General features: G+C 49.2%; 1 protein-coding gene across 1 annotated transcript; it reads right to left on the bottom strand.

Moving 5' to 3' along the window:
- Positions 1 to 1,175: 1,175 nt before the first annotated feature.
- SLC19A1 (solute carrier family 19 (folate transporter), member 1) lies at positions 1,176 to 20,739 on the bottom strand. The gene is made up of 5 exons (XM_006898408.1): positions 20,545 to 20,739; positions 15,230 to 15,992; positions 14,809 to 15,001; positions 10,521 to 10,662; positions 1,176 to 1,454 (listed from the first exon to the last, which is right to left on the bottom strand). Exons 1-5 carry the CDS (start codon positions 20,737 to 20,739, stop codon positions 1,176 to 1,178), a joined length of 1,572 nt encoding a protein of 523 aa, XP_006898470.1.
- Positions 20,740 to 23,358: the final 2,619 nt, after the last annotated feature.

Below are 23,358 nucleotides of genomic sequence, written 5' to 3'. Positions count from 1 at the left end.
GCCACGCCCCTCTAGAGGTTCAAGTCCACTAGCCCAGCACCTCCACAGGAGCCAGGTAATCTCTCATGTGATTGACAGGCTTGGAAACCTGTTGGAGGTTCAGCTATGAGTTGCTTCTGATTCAACAGGAACAAGAGTGAATACATGATCTGATCTTAAGGGACAGCACAAATGGTTCCAAACCAGGTACAGTGATGTGTACATTCTGGGCTGTGGGTCTTCTGGACACCAAGCAAAGCTACCACTGCTCATCTGCCAGGGGTGCAGAAATGAACTCCTTAATGTGCCAGTGAGGGCACATAGTGCGTGTGTGCTAGCAAAGATGTGAGCATATGGGGTTCACAAATACATGTGCATGTGTGTGAACATGCCTACAGCACACAGCAGGGCCAAGCTCGGACACACCAGCCTCCCCATCCATCTTCCCTGAGGGGACAGATTGAGAGACCCTGTGACGGGAGGAGCCGTCTCCTAGGCAGGGCCACATCTGCTTCCACTTCAACGCCGACAGATCCCTCCTCAGAACCAGGCACACAGAGCATAGTTCATCCATTTTATGTAAGTTGTTTTTAAAAAAGTAACAGCATCACTTTAAGTATAAGCACCTGGACACCTGGAAATGTCACAGCTTAGCTGAGGCCAGGGGTTTGGGGTCCAGTGCCCTGTTTCTCAGCTTCAGTTCCCACTCTTGACCTGGTCGCCCAGGACACCGTATGAAGAGCTAGTGCATTTAGGGCCCTTTGTGTACCCTTAGAGACTCACGGGATTTTATGGGGTGAGGCCACGGGGCCTAGCCACCACTCCAGATAAGGGGCAGCCTGGATCAGTGTGGCAAGGTCAACTGTCCTAAGGGACCTTAGAAGGCTTTATACCATGAACAGAGCTGCATGCTGGGGTGTGTGGGGCAAGGGGCCCTCAACTGTGGCAGCTCAGCCACGATGATCACAGGGAAGGCTCGAGGTCTGATGGGAAGGCCACCCACTGAGGTCCCCACTAGCTGTTGGTTCTACAAATTGAACCATGGATTTAGACAACAATAGAGTCCAGCCCAATGATGCCAGCTGGCTGGGGACACAGCCCATTTGAAATGCTGAGACTTGGCTTGGTCCACACACGGCCTTCCACGTCTGGGGTCCTGGCGTGCAGCCTTTCATGTTAGAGGTCCAGCAGGTAATTCAGGCCTTCTCTTCGGGCAGTGGGCACTGCTCGTAGGTGGCTGGTCCTGGTGTCAATTCACTCTCCTTTGTCGTCACGGCAGTGGCCTCCAGGCTGCAAAGGCCCTTGTCCTGCACAGTCAGCACCTGTGTGGCCTTGTCTTCTGCTGGGCTCATCATCTCCTGGGTCAAGGGCAGGGGCTGGTGACGGCTCTGGCGGTAGTGCTGCAAGCCTGTTAGCATAGCTCCCGAGAAGTAGACCACGGACAGCATCAGAAAGTATCCAAAATAGACGTGGAACTGCAAGAGAGAGGGTAGGTGGGTAGGAGGGCCCAGGGCAGGCACGAAGGTCAGTCCTACATATGACAGCTCAGTTCCTCAGCGGGAACAGGTCCCACAGCACCCACCATGAGGACATAGAAGCCTGTGCAGCCTTGAGACACCGACACACCTGCTCTCCCAAAACCCCCACAGAAGAGGAATCCCCATTCCTCCTCCACATTTACAGTGTCTTCACTTTCTCCCTGAGCCCCTTTTGCTAATTTTGTGTGTCCTCAAATGTGCACTCTGCGGGTGGTGTTCCTGTGGTTGCGCTGAGGACCCAGGTGCTGTATAAGTGTCAGGAAGTCCCCATATGCTGAGCTAGTAGAAGAGAGCCTCATTGGGAGGCCAGGGTCTACTCCTTCCTCAGCCCTACTCTCCAAGCACCCAAGACTCAGCTCACTTGCTGAGCCAAAGACTTTGGATTTTTTTGTTACTTCCTCCTTGGAGCAAAGGGGAAACTGCAATAGCGATACAAAGAACACAGACCCAGTGAGTCAGAATGCCCGTATTCCTCCTGATCCAGTGGCGACCAGTGGAGCAGGAAGGATAGGTCCTCAGGATACCAGGGAAGGTTGGAGCATATTACTGGGATTTTAGCGAGGGGTGGGATATGTCCCTGAGTACACCAGAGAGATATAGGACATGGTCCCACGATAGCAGGTCCTGGAGGTTAGGTATAATTTAGGACCTGAGGCTTCTGTGGGCCAGAAGTAGGAATGAATCCTGTTCAAAATCTCTGCAGCCACCCTCAGCTTCAAGAAAAGTTTGTTTTCAGAAGCAAACTCAGGAAACAAACTATGAGACTTCACTTCCTGGGAAACAGGTTCCACCTGCTTTAAACGATTTCTTCCTCTGAGTAAAACTAAAATTCCTGACATTCTGTATAAGACTGTGAAAGGTGGAGAAAAAACAGCATACTGGTTAGGGATCGCAGGATGCAACAATGGCATGCTAGTGAGTGCCTGGGTGTTCTTTTTGCCTCATTACCCAGACACGGAGCAGAAGAAGCTGGCAACAAAAAGATCCAAAAAAAAAATACCTATTCACTGTGGCCAAAGGGCCGGAAAAAGGCAGCGCAAGAAGAGAACTCAGACAATAACTGCTCTACTCCAGCCAAACACGACAGAAGACTTGTAACTGCATTACCACCCACACCCCCAAGAACAAGTGTGGAACCTGGACTTCCAACCTCATCAGCTCTGACGAGGTACCCACACCCCTGCTGGTGGTAGGGAGGGCCAAGCAAGGAGCCCGGACTTTCATCCCTGCTGGGCAGAAATGAAGTGAACCATGAAGAATCAGTGGACACCATGTGGGGAACCTGGACTTTTGCCCTCACACAGGGTTAGCATGGTGTCTGGCCTGCTCCCTGCAGGGGTGAAGTTAGAGGAGGTCTAATGGAGAAGCAGAACTTTCACCACAGGCCAGCGGTAATGAGGACGCCACCCACAGAGTCAGTGGAGGCCAGGTGGAAAGCAGCGATAGGCACCCCTGTCCCTCCCAGTCGGGAGGAAGTATGGAGGAGAGAAGGGAAGATCCACAGAGCAGACTGAACTCCCATTCTCTGAATCCCCATTTTTGTCCAGCAGTAAGAAAAGTCTCTTCCCTTGGGCATCAACAGAAGCTAAGTGGGAACTATGGACTTCCACCTCCAACTAAAAGAAAAGAGGTGACACCACCCCCTCTCCTGCTAGAGGGATCTCAGGAAAAGCCAGATAAAACAGAGGGTTTAAATAAGCTGCAAAATCTCAATGTTCAATACTCAAAATGTTTGTGTTTCAAGTGAAAATCATAGACTGCACCAAAAACCAGAAAGATAACAAACTTAAGAGAAAATAGATGTCAACACTAAGATGACAGAGAATTTTCTGAGGATCAATTTAAAGTATGTAGCCTGTAGAGAGTTACACAGCTAACCCAAAGGCTATGCCTCTCTTCCAGCAGCTCCAAGAAAGAAAGATGTGCGATCTCCTGCCTTGCCATTTATGTCTTCAGAAACCCACTGGAGTATCAGCTGGTCAGTTCATCTCTATGGCAATGAGAGAGTCAACAAGCAATCAGAAACACTCCTAATCAATTAAAAACACAAAGTCTCAGGGAAGGAGAAGAGATAAAGAAGAACTGCATAGGAACTGCATGTAAAAGTAATTAAAATAATAATCGAAAAAAGAAACTCAATGAATGGTCTCAACAGCAGAATGAATGGAAGAGGGGAAACAGTGAGTGGAAGATAGGAAAATATAAGTTACTCGTGGAACAACAGAAAAAGAAATCGACTAGGGAAATATAAATGAACAGAATTTAAGCCATGTGGTACTGTAACAAGTGATATAGCATTCATGTCACTTGAGATGCAGAAAGAGAAGAACATGAAGGTGAGACTGAAAAACACTTTAAGAAATAATAAAGACTCTCAAACAGGATAAACCCAAAGAAAACCACACCAACATTTAGCATATATACAAATTTCTGAAAATTAAGAACAAAGATAAAACACTGAAAGCAGAGGGGGAAAAAATGATACCTTAGTGGAAAAACAATAGCCAACTTATCATCAGAAACCATACAGTCAAATAATGTTGTTATATGCCATCAAGTTTAAAGTGACCCAGAGCTAACCCTCCAGTAGGTTTTCAAAGGCTGTAAATCACATGGGAAGAGACTGCCCCATCCTTCTCCTCTGGAGCAAGTGGTGGACTCAAACTGAGCGCCTTTGGGTTGGTAGTACAGCTTCATACCATCAGGACATCAGAGCTGACCTCATTAGAATGACAGCAGATTTATCATCAGGAACCATACAGTCCATTAGGAAGTAGAACAATATAGTCTGTGTGCAGAAAGGGGGGACTTCACTATCAATAAGAAAAGCTGGACAAATTCAAGAAAACATAAAATACTTGAACTTTTGAGTGTAATTGTTTTTATTCTAAAATCTTATATTCTATCTTAGAAAATGGTGAATTGGTGTCAGACCTCCTTTGCTGAGGGAAGGTGATAACACCCTCACTGCAGGAGTATCCTTTCTGGTGGAGAAATGTTTACAGAGTTCTCTGGGTGCTAAAAAGATTGACGTGGGGAATAAAAGTGGCTACAAAGCTGAGATGTATATTCATTTCTTTACCACAGATAAAGCAGGCTCTAAAAAGTGCTCTGTCACATACTAAATGTTGCATGTTAAATCATGGCAAGGAAATATAAGACATTCTTTACTTTTTTAAAAAATTTTTATTTATTCATTCATTCAGTTTATGTGTGTACTGTCAAATTGGATCTGACTGGTACAGGAGGCGATTGTTCCTCCCTCTTCAGCAGAACATCTAGTAGATTTGAACCACACACCTCTGGGATTGCAGTGCAGTTTCCTGCCACTAGGCCACCAGAGCTCACCAAGATATTCTTTACTTTTAAGACTAAAGATTTGAGGCTTTGTCCTTTAAGAAATGTGTCAATTTCTCAAATAAGCTGTCATTTCAAATTTCAGAATTTAGTCTCAGTTACAGACTTTAAATTTCTAAACAGGAAAAAGCACATTTAAAATAATTTTGATAACGGAACCTAAATGTTTGATGTTAAAAATGTACTGCTTAGACTGGGGAGTAAAGCCCAAGACCATAATGTTCATAAGAGGCAAACTGGGATCAAGCTTAGAAGCGCTAGTCCAAGGTATAAAGAAACTGCCAAATACAACCAGAAATGCACAATCTAAAGAGGATAAAATTGATGCATGGGACCTTCTAAAGATTAAATCTCTGTGCACATCAAAACCTTTTTCTAACAGGGTGAAAAGAAAACCTACAGACTGGGAACAAACATTTGGTAATACCATCTCAGACAAGAGTCTTATCACAAAAGTTCACAGAATACTCCTGGGCCTCCACAAGAAAAAGACTGATAACCCAATTACAAAATGGGCAAAAGACATGGAAAGAATTTTCAGAGAAAGATATTCAAATGGCAAACAGACACATGAAGAAATGCTCCAAATCGCTGGCAATAAGAGAGATGCAAATCAAAACCACAATGAGGTACCATCTCACTCCAGTAAGAGTGATAAAGTTTAACAGAGCAGCAAGTAATAGGTGTTGGAGAGGATGTGGTGAGAAAGGAACTTATACATTGTTGGTGGGATTGTAAAATGGTGCAACCATTCTGGAAGGCAGTTTGGCGCTTCCTCAAAAAGCTGAACACAGACATTCCATATGATCCAGCTATTCCACTACTTGGAATATACCCTGAGAAAATGAGAACTGAGGCACAAATAGAGATTTGTACAGCAATGTTCATAGCAGCATTATTCACTATTACAAGACTGTGTAAATAGCCCAACTCTCCAACCACAAATTAATGGATTGAGAAATTATGGTACATTCACATGATGGAATACTATGCAGCACACAGGAGCAATAACTTTGTAAATGATTACCTAACTTGGGAGGGACTGGAGAGCATTATGCTGAGTGAACAAACTCCATCACATAAGGATAAATATTGTATAAAACAGTTATTGTAGAATGTGTATAAGGCTCCAAGAGGGTGGGAGAGGCTGGAAGCAGAGGGATGTGGATGTGCAGGGAGAAGAGTGAATTAATCATTGGGTTGTACAATTTGATGGGGGGGTGTGGTTTAAGGGAAATTGAAATTGTTCAAATTTGTATTTGAATTTTTTAAATAAACTAGTCGGAGGGGGGAGTAGTTGAAATGTACTGCTTGATCACTGTTTGCACTTGGTTGTCTAGTTTACTTCCTCCAGGTCTTTGGCTCAAGTGTCCTCTCTGGGTGAGCTCTTCCCTGAGAGCCCTGTTTATGTGTGTGTAAGAGAATGGCCTCCACACGTAGAAATGCACAATCTCTGTCTCAGACTGTGTTCTCTGTAGGAGTAAAATCAGTGGGGAAAGAAAAAAAAATTCATACATAATATGAAAGTATATACAACCCATTGTCATCAAGTTGATCGCCAACTCAAAGAGACCCTGAAAGATAGGAGAACTGACTCACTGGATTCCCAAGGTCGGGATTTTTTTACAGAAGCAGACTGTCTCATATCTCCTCCCCTAGTGTGACTACTGGTTCAAACTGTGACCACCTGGTTAGCAGTGAGTGCTTTAATTACTTTGATATGAGAGATTCCTACACATATTTATTATATATGTATTTCAAAGAACTGGCTCACATAGTTGTGAAGTCTGGCAAGTCCCAAATCTGTGAGTCAGGTGCCAAGCTGGAGGCTTCTCCTGACTCATGTGGCTGCAGGGGCTGAAGGACATAGAAATGGCAGAGGAGATAGCAGTCTGCTGGTTCACAGAGCTACTTCTCATATAGCTGTGCTTAGTGCCCTCGAGTATGACTCATAGCAACCCTGCGAACGACAGATGGGAACACTGCCCTATCCGGCACCATATTCGCAATCTCTAACATGCCTGAGCCCACTTAAAATCACAGTTAAAATTACTGTGTCAATTCATCTCATTGAGAGTCTTTGTCTCTTTCACAGACTCTCCACCTTTCCCAGCATGATGTCTGTTTCAAAAACTGGACTTCCTGACAACATGCCCAAAGTATCTGAGATAAAATTTCACCATCCTTGCTTCTAAGGAGCAGCCTCAATGCACTTCTTCCAAGACAGGTTTGTTTATTCTTTTGGCAAAAAATGGTGTCACATTCATAGTCATAAGAACATTTCAAGATCTATCTTGAAGAACAATGCTGTGACTGACAGGATACTTGCTGCATCCAAGACCTGTTAATATAACCAAATATATGCACCAATCACTAAAACCAAAGATGAAAAAATTGAAGACTTCTACCAATTTTTTTTGCAGTCTGAAATTGATCAAACATTCAGTCAGAATGCATTAACAACAATGGTGAATGGAACGCAAAAGTTGGAAACAAAGGGCTGGAAGTTGGAAAATATGGCTTTGGTGACAGAAATGAGGTTGGAGATTGAATGATAGGATTTTATACAGTCAATAATTTATTCATTACAAATAACATATTTTAAAAAGATAAATAAGAACTGTACACATGGACTTCACCTGATGAACTACACAGGAATCAGATTGACTTCACCTTTGGAGAGAGTCAATGGAGAAGCTCAACAGCAAAGGCCAAAACAAGGCCAGAGACTGACTAGGGAACAGAGTATTAATTATTTCTGTGGAAGTTCAAATGGAAGCTGAAGAAAATTAAAACAAGTCCATGAGAACGAACATACAACCTCGAATATATCCAAAAGTGTTGCTTGAACTGGCAAATCCCAAAATCTGCAGTTCAGGTTGGCTTATGTCAGATGCAAGATTAAGATGAGGGCTTTTCCAGAACATCCACATATATTGGGATACAGGCCCGATCCCCAACGGAACTGCCCTTACATCAGATCACAAAATAGAGTAATTATATAACACCAAGATCCATAGCCCAGCTAAACTGACACATAATATTAACCATCAAACTAGCAAGGAACACATTCATTTTCACTGGCATTGAGTCAATTCCAACTCATAGCAACCTTCCAATGGGTTTCCGAGGCTATAAATCTTAATGAGAGGAAACTGCCCCTTTTCTCCCATGGAGCCGCTCCCATGGAATCAAACCACCAGAGATGCTCAAAAAGATGCTCAACCTTTTGGTCAGCAGCACAACATGCTGTGACGATGTCACTAGAGCAGCAAAAAGTACAGACACTAGAAACATAAATACGATACAAGTAAATACTTGGGTATAAGTCTGACAAAATACCTATAGCTTGTATGCTGAAAACTACCAAACTCTGAGATCAAAACAGATCTCAATAAAAGGAGAGCTAGACCATGCTCACGGCTTGAAGGACTTGGTAGAGTAAGACAACTATTCTTCCACTATTGATATACAGGATTAACAAGATATTTGGCAAAATCCCAATAAGTTGTGTGTTTGTTTGTTTGTTTTGGTAGTAAAGCTCATTCTAAAATTTACGAGGAAAGGTAAAGGAACTAGGAGAGTTGAAACAATTTTGATAGGAGAAGCTAGAGAAATCCGTTTACCCAATTTTAAGACTTATGGCTACATGACCAATACAATGTGCTATTAGCAGAAGAGATGAAAAGATGAATTGAACAGATTAGAAAACTCAGAAAGTGACCAGAGGGGGGGAAAATCACCATGAAAGTGATAAGAACAGACATCTTTACCTTATTCTTTAAACAAAGGTTCAAAAGTAATTCAATGGAAAAAACACATATAATATTAAATATTTTAACAATATTCAACAAATGGTAATATAGTAATCTGATAGCCAAAAAAAGGACACCTTGACCTAAGGCTCTCATCTTACACAAACCTCCAAATGGATCACAGATTTAAATATAAAATGTGAAACTACAGCACTTTTTAAAAAACGACAGGAAAAATGAGTCGCAAGCGACTCGATGGCACATAACAACAACAACAGCAGAGTTCTTAGACTTGACACCACCCACTAACAGCACCAACAAAGTTTCCTTTAAAAACATAAAAGGGCAAATCAGGAGATCCCCCAGGTCACGGTCCCCACATACTTGTCCTGCTCCCACATTCTTCAGGCTCGCTCACCCGTCACTCGACACACCTTTCACCACGTGCACACAGTGCAGCACAAGGGAAGGGGTGAGGCAGGAGGCGCTGCCGTTACTTCCCTTCTGGCACCATCAGCATTTCTAATTATGAACAAGCCACCTCACTCCTTGAGTTACTTTTAACCTGGAAATGAAGCCAGCCAGCAAAAATGAGGTGGTTTTTTTTTCTCCCAGTCACTTCGATTTGACCTGATGCTAATCCTCACAGGTGGCCTAGGGCTATGCCAGGACCCACAGTCTTAATCTGTCCCTGCTTCATGCCTTCTCGTGCGGCCTGGCTATACCACCACATGGAAAGGGGGCAGGGGCTGTCTCAGAAGACAGCCTCCTTCCCATCAAACCCGAAGGGGACCCCTGAAGCCCACTGTGAAGGGGTCCCCACACACAGCACCACAGGGAGGAGTGAGCACAGGTCAGTCTTGCCCTTTGAAGAGCCCGCCAGGTGGTAGAGCTCCTCTTCCATGAAAGGTTGCCACAAAGAGAGGCAAGGGGCATGCAAGACCTCTGAGAGGCCCTCAGTAACCACATGGTCAAAGTCAGAGGGCCACAGCCCTGCTAGGGCTAGGCCTACAGTGGGCTTTCCTGGGGTGTCTCTGAGAAAAGACCCTTCCATCCTCCTCACACAAGCCACTGTCCATGAGCAGGGGGCAATTCAGGCTCTCAGGAGCTGGTGGCGTCTGTACTTGACCAGATGAGACTCAGTGGGCAAACCTGGGCCCAAGAAGAGGCAGCAGCACATGCAGCCTTGGTGCGGGACAGGAAGAGGCAGTGCTCACTGTCACCATCCCTTCCCATCCCAACTTCCATTCAAACCTGAAATCAAGGAGCAGTATTAAGGGCTGTCCTAACATCTGAGACCCGACATCTGATGGGCCTCAAATGACCTAACCGCAAGTGTCTCTCCTCATGCTACCATGGTGGAGAAGGTAAACCATCCTTATTGCAAGACCAGACCGTGCATCCAATCATCTCCAAGTTCAGTTTCCAGTGGGCAGGTTACCCTGCCCTCTTGTTAATGCAAAGCCTGCCTCCCATCACCCTGTCTGTTCAGTTTACCCCCAGATCAGCCCTCTGTGAGGCCCTGCATGGTGCAGTGCTCTCCTCTGGGCTAGGAGCAAATGTGACCAATAGAGCTTCCCCTCTCCGCTGTCTTGCGTCAGGTGCACGTGTTTGGCTATCCCCATAGCCCTCGGGCAGGAATCCCTCTCTCACCAATGAGGGAAAGAAGAAACACATTCCTCCTCTTGCTGTTTTCTTTCTCTGATATAATCCACCAGCATGTGCTCAAACTTACTTACTTATCAGTTCTGCGCCAATTCAATCTCAGCAAGCCCACCTGGAGTTGTGCACACCCTCATTCCAAACTGGAGCTGTGGACCTGGCTGGCTCTGCAGATGCAGGGAACCCTACTGGCTCCCTGGAGGAATGTACCCAGCCCAGCCCAACCTACCTGCTTTTGGACCTGGAGCGCCAGGCCCCGTTTATCTGACACAATGACGGTGATAATGGTCTTGAGGACAGTAGCAAGGAATGTGTTGATTCCAAAGACCAAGGCGCAGAGTTCTTTTGATAGAGAAGATGCAATCTGAAATCTTAATGGAGAACAAAAGGCAGAAGTCAGGATTTAAGGAAGGAAAGACAGGGAGCTCTGAGAATTACAACATGGAAAGTGTCCTCTGGCGGTGGTGGCCAGAGCCTCTACAGTCCTGGAATGAGCACCGGGGGTCCCTCTGGTGCTCTCTTGCCCCCAATTCTGCCACTCTGACCAAGGCTGACTACAACAGGATTCAACACCTCTCCCTGGGGGCTGGGGATGCACTCCAGGCTGCCAAAGCTTTGTACACTAAATGCGTGCAAAAAACAACAGCAGGGATATGCTAAAAAACTCCTCCTCCTACAATCTGGGGGCAGTAACCGAATCAAAATTATTCTAAACTTTCAATTAAACAGTCAAAAACACCGATAAAAAGAATGCTGTGAGGCCAAGTAATTTTTCACTGTCAGATCTTCATTTTAGAGTCTCAGAGGAATTAGCAGTAAGTGTATGAAATACTAGAATACACAGGCAAGCAGAGCAGAAGAAAAATGCCAAGCTGAAACAACAAATGAAGCTGACCTTAGGGCAGACTGTTGTCCAAGGTCCCTTAACTCTGACTTGGGGACAAGTCGTAAGAGACCACACCATGTCACATGGCTGGCAATCACTCCACGTGAAAGGTACAAGAAGCAATGAGGAGACAGTTGTCACCTATGTGATAGGCAGTTGCCATTCTTTTTTTTTTTAATTATTTTATTATATTTTGTGTGTGTACTGTAAATCAGATCTGACTGGTACAGGAGGAGATGGCCCCTCCTTCTCTGGCAGAGCATCTGGTGGATTCAAACCACGCACCTCTGGGATTGCAGTACAGCTTCTTGCCACTAGGCCACCAGAGCTCCCTTGCCATCCTCCTTCTAATGGAGTCTCTGCCCAGCGCAGAGAGGCACTGGACTTTTAACACAAAGTTGGAAGTTTGTATTCGTCAGAGGCACATTGGAAGAAAGGCCTGGTTCTGCTTTTAGCTGGTTCAGCATGAGCTACAGACAACCCCACAGCAATGCCTATCCTCACATACCCAACAGGTAGAGAAATAAGGAAAAGAGACTATTTCATAGAAAAAAGCACAAGATATGAAGAGGCCAGTCACAAATGTAAATGAAAAGCCACTGTCAGAGATCACTTTTTGACCAAGTAATAAACTGGCTTATTAAATAAACAATATTACCAGTCAGTAGTGTGCTCCTTCAAATAATCATCTATACAGGTCGGACAGCCAACACATGGCCTAGTGCAAAGATGAGAAGGTAAGGGGTGGGAGGGGGGGCTGAGAAGGCAGATAAAGAAAACAAGTAGAATGGAAATACTGAGACATTGACACATTGTAAAAAAATTAACCAATGTCACTGACCAATATGTAAAAGAATGTTAAATGGGAACCTAAATTGCATCTAACTTATCACCAAAAACACAGAAAAATAATGTTGTTGTTACTATGTGCCATCGAGTTGCCTGCGACTCACAGTAACCCTATGTACAACAGGTCTGAACCCTGCCCTGAGACAGTCTCACTGATGCCAACACACCTACCCCCATTGCCCAAGTTATTGTGTTACTCCATCTCATCCAGGGTCTTCCTCTCCTTCATTGTCCCTCCACCCTTCCAAGCATGATGTCCTTCTCCAAGGACTGGTCTCTCCTGGCCACATGCCCAAAGTATGTGAGATGGAGCTTCAAAATCCTAGCTTCCAAGGAGAAACTTGATTCATCCTCTCCAGAACAGACCTATTTGTTCTCCTGGTGCTCCATGGTATGTTCAAATAACAGGGAGGTGGAGGGAAATCACTATCTAATAAATAAGAGAGCCTTTCTCCAAGTAATTTTTTAAAAGTAGACCAGGGGGTAGGAAGGGCCTCCCACCACTGCAGTGGGGAAGAAACTGTACTTCTCTGGGAGAGGGGCCTGGAGTACAGAGCACTCTGAGAGCCCCTCACAAAAGCATATGCCCAATGATTGCCCATTGTCCCAGGATCCATCTGAAGGTAACTCTCAGAATATGGGATGAAAAATATAGGTGTGAGAATAGTCTCTACAGTGCTGCCTGTTACAGGACACAAGATCGACTTGCATTTCAGTCATTTTCAAGAGGAACCTAAGGCATCTGCATTTGATGAAGAACTGCTCAAAGTGTGGGAACAGCAGGGATGCATGTGGAATCTGATGTCTGAAATGCTGGGACAGATTCCCAAACTCCAGAACCAGCATCAGGATCCTGGACAGGAGCTCAATCTCTTGTTTGCTCCTTTATGCTTTACTGGATCATCACAGATGCTTTTACAATGGGCACCTGTGACCTTTCGAACTACAAAAACATTTACAGCTTTACTCTAATAGACCAAGAGAGTGAACAGCAACAATGGTGAGTGCATCTCCGGGTGCGAGAGGGCTGGACTGAACACTGACAGGCCAAAGAGGGGCAAGGCAGAGGGGGAGGCAGGGTAAGGCATTGAGCTGGGTGAGTCCAGGGAAGAGTGGCTTCGGAGGGCAGGTCACTGACATGCCAAAGGGTGGGGGGGTGTTAGAAGATGGTCTTTGGCAGGGGAACAAAACTGAGCAATACCAACGTTTGGGCTGACAGACAGCCTATGAACCCCGTCTGTGCTCTGACACCTTCCTTAGTCATATGCCTACACCAGCACTCCCATGTGGGAAGGGGACATCTCAAGTAATGCCTGACCCCTCCTGTGGAAGGGTGGGGGCTGAGGGCTGTGGAGGGGTCAACACCAAAGGGCAAGATCTGCGTGGTCAGGAGCCTGCAGACACTCATAGAGCTAAAGAATGAACTTGGAGGACACACGGAGAGAGGGCCACTGCGATGAGTGTGGGGTCCAGAAGGTGCTCCAAGGAGCAGACAGTCAATGTGGGAAGGGAGGCAGGGTGTCAACAAGGCAAATTTCCTTGGAGTAGGATGGACTGGGTGGCTAGATCTTTTCAATTGCAGGGATCCCTGAGGAGGATGGAGGTGATGGAGGAGATGTAGGGGATGCTGGGTCCCTGTGATCACATGCTACATGTGTGGGCACATGCATGTGCATCTGAGTCTAAATTGTATGTACACGGTGTATATACACACTGTGCACCTGAGAGCATCATGCCACATGTCTGAGTGCATGTGCACACATTAAAGCACATGCCAAGCATGTGAACGCACACTCTGACCTTTCTTAGTCTGGATGAGGGCCTAATGGAAATAGTTTGGGGTGAATGGACAGAGCAAGTGTGGGTACCCAAGGTGCCCTGGCTGGAAGCAAAACATCAGGTACAGAAAAGAGGACAGGAGTCCTGGAGCATGCAGGCACACACTTAGGAAGGCCTTAGAGCACGGATGTGCCAGTCAGCAGGTGATGCAAGATGTCCCTGGGCACTAGGGGTGCAGGCATGCAGCTTAGGAAGGTCCTAGAGCACGGGTATGCCAGTCAGCAGGCTATGCAAGATGTCCTTGGGCACTAGGGTGCAGGCAGGTCCTGAGTTATGTGAGGCACAAGTGCAATCACCTATCGGGGAGCCCTGATGAGGTCAGACAGCAGTCCCTTGTGGTGTGAGCACTGTTCCCATGCATGAGGAAGCAGGGCAAAGCCAGGACAGGCCTTGGCCTGAGAGCAAGTCAGCAGGATTGACTCCATAGCACAGGCTGGGGGACTTGGGAACAGGAAGGGTGGCTGGGAAGAAAGGACTCCACACCATCCCAGCACAACCTCAGTGTGAAGGCAGTCTGGCAATGTCCCTGACGCTACTCCTGGTCCCTGGTGTCCCTGACCCACGCCCTAGCAGTCTAGCCAGCTGGTACTAGAGAAGCCCTGGATGCCAAGCAACTATGGCAAGAGACAAGAGGGCATGGCAGGAGGCTCAAATGCACAGGCGCAAAGCCAGTGATGGACAGTGGGCACTGTGCCTGGCTGAAGGCATGCAGGGCTCCCTTTCCTTCTGGTGTCACATCTTCCCTCCAGAATCAGGGTGCAGCTCCTCAGGCAGCACCACCCCTCCATCTCCCACCTATTCCTGAAGCCACCCTTCTACACAAGGATGCCCACCAGCTGTATACCTGCAGGGCATGGTCATCTAGGCACTAATGTGGCTACGGCAGACTGGGGGCAGGAACACCGGAGCTCACAGGCCTCACCCAAGCCCACGTCTGACTCACGTGGCAATGGGCACCAGGAACTGGTAGGCGCCACGGAAAAGCACAAAGGTGGTGTAGCAGACCCAGATGTTGTTGGTGCTAAACATGAGGAAGACAAGGCCAGCCTGGGTGATTGTGACACTCGCGATGACCAGCTTGGACCACAGGGCCCAGCGGATCTTCAGGAAGCCTGCAGCAAAGGAGGTGATGGCACCTAGGGGAGATAGTGTGTTAGGGGACCTCCAGAATCACAGGAGGGAGACAACACATTATGGGTCCCTCGGGATGCCTGGGAAAGACAGTGCATTATGGGGTTCCCCAGGGTCACTTGGGGAAGATAGTACATTACAGACAGGGTCCCCTGGGGGAGATAGCACATTACGGGGCCTCCAGAGTTGTGGGAGCTACAGGCTGCAGCAGGTCCTTGGGGTGGTGTTAGTACCCAGTAGAGTTGAGGCAGCATCCGCCCCGCCATTGTAGACTGCAGAAGGGTCCAACACGTTCCACAGGATGTGCACATAGAAGACGATCAGGTAGTAGCCGGCAGAGTTGAAGACCCACCAGAGGGACCAGAGGCGAAGTTGTGGCAGATGCAGGCTGGCAACTAGCTCACGGAGCATACGGGCAAGTACCGAGTCCTGCCAGGCTGCCAGCAGGGTGAGCTTGACTTTGCCACCTGCCGGCTTGCCAGGGCCGCCCGGGGCCATGTGGTCTAGCTCAGAGGGCACAGTGGCACGGTCCACCGGAACACTGCGGTTAAAAAAGAGGCTGCGCTTGGGACGCTTCAGGAAGAGGGTGAGCAGCAGGCTGAAGGTCAGGAAGCCCAGAGAGATGTAGTTAAGTGTGACGAAGGAGATATGGCCCACAGAGACGAGTGTCTGGCCCAGCACAGAGCTGGTGAAGACGCCGAAGAGCACGGCGGCCCTTGAATAGCCAGCCACACGCTGGTAGCGGGAAGGATGCACGAGAGAGAAGATGTAGGAAGAGTAGGCAATGCGGGCGGCCATGGTGACACTGAAGAAGAATTCCATGAACTGCATGTGCAGCACCGTGTGGCCGAAGAGCAGCAGCAGCCACAAGGACACGTAGCTCACGCTCTGCAGCACCAGCACCGGCTTGTAGCGCAGGTAGTCAGTGATCAGGAAGACCGGCACCAGGACCACCAGGTAGGAGTAGGACAGCACCGGCGTGATCTCGTTGGTGACCTGTGAATGGGTAAGTCCATGACCTTGCGGCATTCAGCTTGACTCCCTCCTACGACGGGGACCCGAAGACCTGACGATGAGCCTTCGGACCAGCAGCAGTGCAGTCAGCAAGCGAGAGAGGCTGTGCCAACCCCCATCTCCCACCACCCTGCGGCCAGTGGAGGCTGCTCAGATCACCCTACTCATTTAACGTGTTCTGGGAGTGTGCAGGCATCAAGGCATGCTGTCTGACGGAGCCAGTAAGCTCAGCCAGCTTGAACATCTAAGCGGGGGGTGGCTTAGCCCCCATATTGCGTAGCTGACCTGCCAAGCACGTCTCCTTAAATCTTCAGCCCTGCGGAAAGCAAGGGTGAGCCCATTAGCGCTAACCAAACAACACAGAGCGCATTAGGGTATTCCCTGTACACACCAGCGCCTGTGAGGCCAGGAGCCAAGGCCAGTCCCCAAGATCCCTGGGAACCCCAGTCTGAGCCCTTTGTTGGGAATAAAATTCTGGGTCAGGCCTGGGCGGAGTATCACGCAGCCGGTGTGGAGGAAGGTTCTTGGCAGGCGGCGAGCCTTGCTCTGCCAGGAAGGCTCCCATCAGTGCCAGTGTGGGGGACCTTACCAGGATGCTGTCAGCAGCTGCGGTTCTGATCTCCACGGGGAGGCAACATAGGCAGCATTTAGGTCAGCCCCTGAGGACCAACTTTAATTTACAAAGAAGCAGCCTGGAGGCATCTGCCCACTGAAGCCCCTTCCAGCTCTTCTCAGCAGGAAACAGCTGGGCACAGGGGACAATCGCAGGAGGTATACGAGTGCATGGCACCCCCAAGAGTCTGTGAGTATCTTGAATGCCCTCCTCACACCCTTGCAGCTGAGAATTAAAATGATAAAGGGTGGACAGACCAAGTCTGAAGGCTCCTGGAGTTTCACCTCACACATCAATTAAGAATGTTGCTTCCTCTACGCTTTAAAACAGACTTTCTCAAAAAACTCCCTTGCCATCAAGTCGGTTCCAACTCATAGAGATGTTCCATTGAGTTTCCAAAGCTGTAGAGCTTTACAGGAGGGGACTTTCTCCTAAGAGCAGATGATGGGACTCAAATCCCTAAGGGCATGGCCTTTGCGTGAGCAGCTCCACTCAGAGCTCCCTAAAGTAGAAATAAGGGCTCATCATTACGTGACCTCATGATCTCTCTCTTAGTATAATATTCCCCTGTGGAATTGCCTCTTAGCAAAGTCAAGAGTGGTACCGCACCTCATCCACATCAGCAGGCGTGCACATGCCTGGCCTGAGAATGCCAGCAGCTCCCTGGTGTGCAGCCAGTCAGCCGGGTGCTCTGCAGACTCTGATTCAACCTCAACCCCGCAAGCCTGGCACTGCAGCCACGCAGGAGCAGGTGGGCGGGATGCTCTCAGAGCCCCTGCCACCCCTACTCCACACCAGCACAGTCACAGGAGGGCCCAGCCACAGGAGCGCCTAAGAGCAGTACACTGAACATGACATTAAGTCCAGTGCTCTGACCCCTGGAGGAGACCCAAGAGAGCACTGTCCCTGCTACTCAGGTCTTCAGTGCTATCTATGTGTTTACCAAGAGTTGCTTATAGATTTGGATGGAGAGATGCTGACATTTGATCTTGGGGTGCTGGCCAGGTTTTGCTGGGGATGTGGCACTGCACACGGCATAAGATCGAATCACCCATCTAAGTCCTCACAACTGTAATACTTGGAAGAGTGTGAACTGGATTCCAAGCTTCTTCATTCAAATGGCCTGGCTCCCAGTGTGGATGGAATAAGGAGGGGCAGAGGCTGTACACCCTGGGGGAAGGACCTGGGGAGACATGTCATAAAACCTGATCTCGGAAGACACAGAGCACTGTACTCACCCCAAGTGACACTGGGACTGCTCTGAAGAGCCCCAAGCTCTACTCCCCACTGGACTTGGCAGACAGACAAGGTGGGAGCTCTGTGAAGACCCTGACCAAGACATTTATGCTCAGAAGACCTGCTGAGGATGTGCAATCTGTCTGGCACCCATCACCTCAGGTGGAATATTGAGAAATCTCACTGGCCAGAGCCCAGCCTTACCAAGCACTTTCCATACGCCCTCTCACTGGCTGATTCCTAACAGGTTTAAGGAAAGCTCAAAATGCTGAATCTACATTAAAATGGCTCCAGGCAGGAAGGAGGGGATTCCCTGTGAGACTGTAGGTGGCCTTCGGGGATACTGGAAGACTTGTGGGCAGCACAGCAAGACATTCTACATCAAAAACAAACAAAACAGGCAGAGTGGAGCCTGTGCTGTGGCCGGGTGGGTGGATGCTGGGAGCGAGGCAAAAAGGGTCTGGGTGGAAGGAATAACAGCGAGGCCATGGCACTGATGCCATATACCAGAGCTTGGAGCAGAAGGAAGCCATGCAGATTAGGGAAGGCAAGAGGGTGGGTTCAAACAAAGAGAGGGGTATGGGAAGCACAGGGGACTCAATCCAGGTCACAGGTGTCCTGAAAACCCATAAGTAAAGGTGTTAAGGGCCGAGGACAGCATGCAGTTGCCTTCACTAAGCCTGTGATGGTTTCCTGGTGCCTGGGGCGGGGGGGCAGGCCTGGGGCTGCACCATGAGCTCACAGGGCAGGTGCTGGAGGACATCTCCTGGAAGTGACTCCCCTGAAGAGGCTGTAAAGTCATGATGATGCCTCTGTGAGCTACAAAGCACAGACCTTGTGGACAGCCACATGGACGATCATACAATAGGTCATATGGGAACAGATGGGAGAATGCACAGAAACAGGGCTTAACAGAAACAGAGAAATTAGAGTAGGGACAAACGGTCAGACACACACATGACCCCCAAGGACTGAGCAGAGAGAGCACCCCACCAGGCTGGGAAGAAGGCAGAAAGGTTCTGTAAGGGTCTTGACAGGGGGTAAAGGGGCTGCACATCATTCCTCATATCAAACTGCTCACTAGTCCAAGACCAGAACCTGAAAAGCACAGCCTGCAGGCCTCCACAGGGTACTTCTAGGTGCAGGGTGAATGGGGGTGGGGTGGTTAAACGTGAGTCTCAAAGCAGAACTCAGTGGATAAAATCATGGCTAAATTAAGAACTCACTGGCATTGTTGCTGAGTGCTGAGTCAGAATCGACCCACAGCTGCCTTCCAACAGGGTTTTGGAGGCAGTAAATTGCGAAGGGGGAGACTTCCCATCCGCGTCCCACAGAGCAACTGGTGGATTTGAACTGCATGCCTTTGGGACAGCAACATAGCTTCATACCACTAGGCCACCAGCTCTCCCTCATGGCCACACAGTTTCAACTCATAGCAAGCCTCCATTGGGTTTCCAAGGCTGTGAATCAAACAGAGAGGAGAGACTGCCCATCTTTCTCTTAAGGAACCTCTGGATTTGAATGATACACAGAGATATGCAGCCTTTGGGTTATCAAACAACTCAAGTACACCACCAGTGTACCCTGACGCACTGGGATGGCCTCAAAAGCATGACATGTCAGACGTCAGGATTTCTACGTTTCAGGGGGCCATTCTGATGGGACATTCCCCATTTCCATGGTAACTATAGTTTGATTTAAATAACCCCAGAGCCTGAGTGGGGTGGCAGCCAAGTCCAGCCTGGCAAAGCAGGGGCAGGCCAAGAAAGCGCAGGGGCCTGGGTAGCACAGGAATATGGGAGACAGGGGCCAGTGAGCAGCTTGAAGGAGATGGCAGGAGTGTTGGACCCATCCCAGCTTCAGAGGAGCCCTGGATCAGTGCTCGGGGCAGGTAGTGCAGGGGCATGTTTTCAGACACGACAAGGACAAGGAAACGGGGGTGGGGGTGGGAGTCGGGGGTGGGTTGTCAAGGTGATTGCCACTGCGGACAAACACTGCAAAAACACAAGTTTGAAAAGGGTAGTCTGGATAGTTGGTTGTTAGCCCAATCTATTGGGTGAGACTCCTGCCCTGGGATTTGAGGCCCACACACACTCACTTGAAAAGACTCAGTGGGACCTTTGTCCTACTACCAAGTAGAAGGAACATTCCTGCAATAATCTTCTTATCCAACAGCTGCCTAAGTCTCTGCTTGAAGCAAGAGCCCTGCGGAGCCTGACATGGGGCCTGGAATGTGGACAGGCTCCAAGGGTCAGGACCTGCCTGGCCTCCTCCTGTCTAAGGCCTGAGATGATGTACACGTGCCGGGGGGTGGGGGGGGTGGATAAGGGAGTAAGTGGGGAGAATGAGGGGAAAGATGCGGAGGGCACTGGGGAACAGGATGGGGGGTGTGCGAGGTGAGGAGGCAGAGGGAACAGCACGGAAGCACTTCTCACATCTAGCTCTCTTCCTCAGAATGACCCTCAAGGTAGACCCTGAATCCTTAGCTTGGCTGCATGAGGATCCAGCCAGCTCCATAACCTTGTCGCCACCTGACTTCTCCAACTGCGACTGCTTTAGATTCACGTAAGGTAGAGAAAAAGATCAGCCACTCGCTCCAGTGATGCTGGGGTGAAAAAACAACCCCATATTCAAACCACAACTCCCCCCTGCCCTCCATGAGATTCATCTCAGCCAGCCACTTGCCTGCTCCTTGGTGAAATTTTTGTCTCCCAGGAGGAAAGGTGTGATGAAGCTCTCCCCAGGCCGCATCTGTGCCATGAAGCCGTAGAAGCAGATGCAGAACACCAGGACCCGCCAGGACTTGAGCTCCCGGCCCCCAGTGGGGTCCAGGGGTGGCTTCTTTTCTGCTGCTGTCACCACTGAGCTGGAGGGTGCCATGCTGCTGCTAGGGGACAGAAGGGAACACTGACCCTGGAAGAGGAGCACACAACTGCCTGGAAACCACCTTCCTTGCCTGGGGCTGACTGCCTTTCTTCCCCGAGGCTGACCGCCAGTCCTCCTGCCTCCTCTTGTCACTCAGCGAGGACTGAGAGGCGGGTGAGCGGGGTCAGGCCTGGCCTAGTGGGGGTCCACTGGGAGGGGCTTGATCAAGAGTACACCCTCTGGAGCAAGAAACAATATAAGGCCATGCCACACCCACATTAGGCTATTATTAGCCCCAGGCACAAGGACCCAGGAGGTTTAAATAGAAATTAAACAAAAGTTAGCAGTCTCTCAAGCACTTCAAATGCTCCCAGCCGCCCAGGACTTGTGTTTTGGGCAAGACCAGCTTCCTTTACCAACCAGGGGTCTCAGGCAGCACTGTGATTGCTGAACGAGTCCAGCTCCCAGGTGAATGTGTGTGTGGCTGACACCCGACGTACCTGTGGTCACCTGGAAGACAGGAGCTGGGAGGGGCCAGACGTCCGGGAGGGGAAGCGGCAGCGGCTCTGACTGCAGGTCCTCACACACCTGGCCACACCGCAAGCTGTCAACACTGGGTGGGTAGAGGAAGAACCACAGTCTTAGAGCCCATCTGAGGTCCCTGGCGCTGAATTCTGATCACCAGGCCTAGGGCTTCTGGCATTGATGATAGGAGCAGATGACAGGAAGAACAGGAGAAAGTTGGCTTTAGGGTTGGACAAAGAGTCAAAAAAAGCAGGGTGCATACGGAGGCTGCAGGCCCACAAGGAGCAGAGCAGACATCTAGAAGCAGGCACGCTCCCACACAGAAAGTGGGGGGAGATGTCACAGGGAAGTTAGAGCTGGCCTTCCTCCACAAGCAACGCTGAACCCTGCTCTCAGCCTGGGCGGTGCCAACCAGCATTCCCTGACATGGGGTGTCCCCAGGTGGACTCCCCGTGCACTTGAGGGAGATGTCAGGTAGTGCCGATCAGAAAGCAGCGTGAGTCAGCCTAGGTCACAAGGTGAGAACTCAGTAAGCCTCTCCCACGCCCCTCCAACCACTTTACTCCAGCAAGGAGACCTCTACCTTGGCGCAGACCACTCCTGAGACACCTGATTAGCACCCCTGCTCACGAGGTACGAAGAGGCACAGGTCATCACACCTACTTCCCCAAACACAAAGTTCCTGCCTCGTGCCGGGTCATTTTTATCACTGCGTCTCTGGGCCAAGTGAGCCGAAGCCAGGCACTAGGATAAAGGTCCGCTGGGCTGATTACATCAGAGTACAATCAAGTCAGCAACTCAGTGCTGTTTGAGTCGGAACCTGGAACCGACACAAAGCTGACACGCTGGTGGTTTTCAGAGGCTGCAAATCACGTGGAAGGAGAATACCCCCCTTTCTCTGGAGGAGCAGTTAGTGGATGTGTCACATCAGCCAGGGCTCATGAGCCAACCATGTGCATGAAGCCAGGAAGGTCCAGCTGCCCCTGCAGCCGTCTGAGATATCTCAGCAGCCCTGGGGGCTGGCAGAGCCCATGAGTCCCCTACTTAGGTCCGTGGCTGAGGCACGTGAACCAGACCATAGGAAGAGCTGGGATGCCCTGCACAGCTCAGTGGACAGTTAGGGCTCACCTGGGAGGAGTACAAGAAGGTCTCAACTTGGACAGAAGTCTTTTCTAAGCCCAGAAAGTCCCTACAATATGGAATCAATTGTGAGGTGCACCGTCCTTGAGGAGGAGCTGAACCAGATCCCCATCACTCAGCACTGCCCCAGCTCTCAGCTATGCCTCCATGACCACCAAAGCTGGAAGGACTCCTAGCACTCCTAACTGTGGCACCACCAAGGCCCAGGAGTGAGGGGACAGGCAGGGTCTGCCTGTGTGCCAGAGAAAGACTTTCCAGAAGGCCAGACCACATTGTACCTCAGCCCCATTTGGGAATGGAGACCAGGCTCTCAGTGGGAAGGTAACATCAGCTTCTGCATTCATTTCTTCATATCTGTTTGTGGGACTAAGGAAGAACAAATTGAAAAACCATAGAGAACCCCTTAAACATGCTCTGGGGCATGTTTGTGGGGCTCACATTCAAGTGGAGTGGCTGTGAGAATTCCAAAGAGGAGATGGTAAAGAACATATCAGAAAAGACGTCAGAAGGCAGCAGCCCCAGAGGTTACCAATGCAAGGATGGTCCCCTGCACCCCAAATCAAAGGGGCAAGAAGAAAAACAAGAAGTCAGAAGAACCAGCTGTCACTCCACCCCTCACCCCCCAAGAAAGCCAGGCTACAGAGGGAACACAGCAGGAAATGTTGCTCAGCCAAATGGGACTGCTGCCTGCTTTTCTTGGTCATGTGTCCTAAACCTCCTCGCAGTTGGTAGCAAAAACTGGAAGGACCATTCTTTTCATGCCCTATTTCAGAGCAGGGACCTCTGGGTCCAGGCCATGCATGGGTCTCCCTAGGCCCACACCTCTAAGTGTGTTCATCCTTTTCCTTCTGGGAAAGCACGTTTCAGCCCCAACATTTCTCCTAACTTCCCACTCCCGGGCAAGGCTAAATAAATGTGCTTCTCCCTGGGTTCCACATCCACTTCTAAGCAGGTTCCCTATCCACACTC

Source organism: Elephantulus edwardii, unplaced genomic scaffold (genome assembly GCF_000299155.1).
Source record: "Elephantulus edwardii isolate Elephantulus edwardi_28Jun2011 unplaced genomic scaffold, EleEdw1.0 scaffold00228, whole genome shotgun sequence".
In the NCBI taxonomy this organism is placed as follows: Eukaryota; Metazoa; Chordata; class Mammalia; order Macroscelidea; family Macroscelididae; genus Elephantulus; species Elephantulus edwardii.
This window is presented reverse-complemented; position numbering and strand designations above follow the sequence as displayed.

Coding starts and splice junctions, on each gene's coding strand:
- SLC19A1 (XM_006898408.1), bottom strand. CDS start 20,739: ATGGCACCCTCCAGCTCAGTGGTGACAGCAGCAGAAAAGAAGCCACCC. Junction 15,002..15,229: donor TGCTGCCTCAACTCTACTGG/GTACTAACACCA, acceptor TATCTCCCCTAG/GTGCCATCACCTCCTTTGCT. Junction 1,455..10,520: donor CGCTCCAGGTCCAAAAGCAG/GTAGGTTGGGCT, acceptor TCTCTCTTGCAG/TTCCACGTCTATTTTGGATA.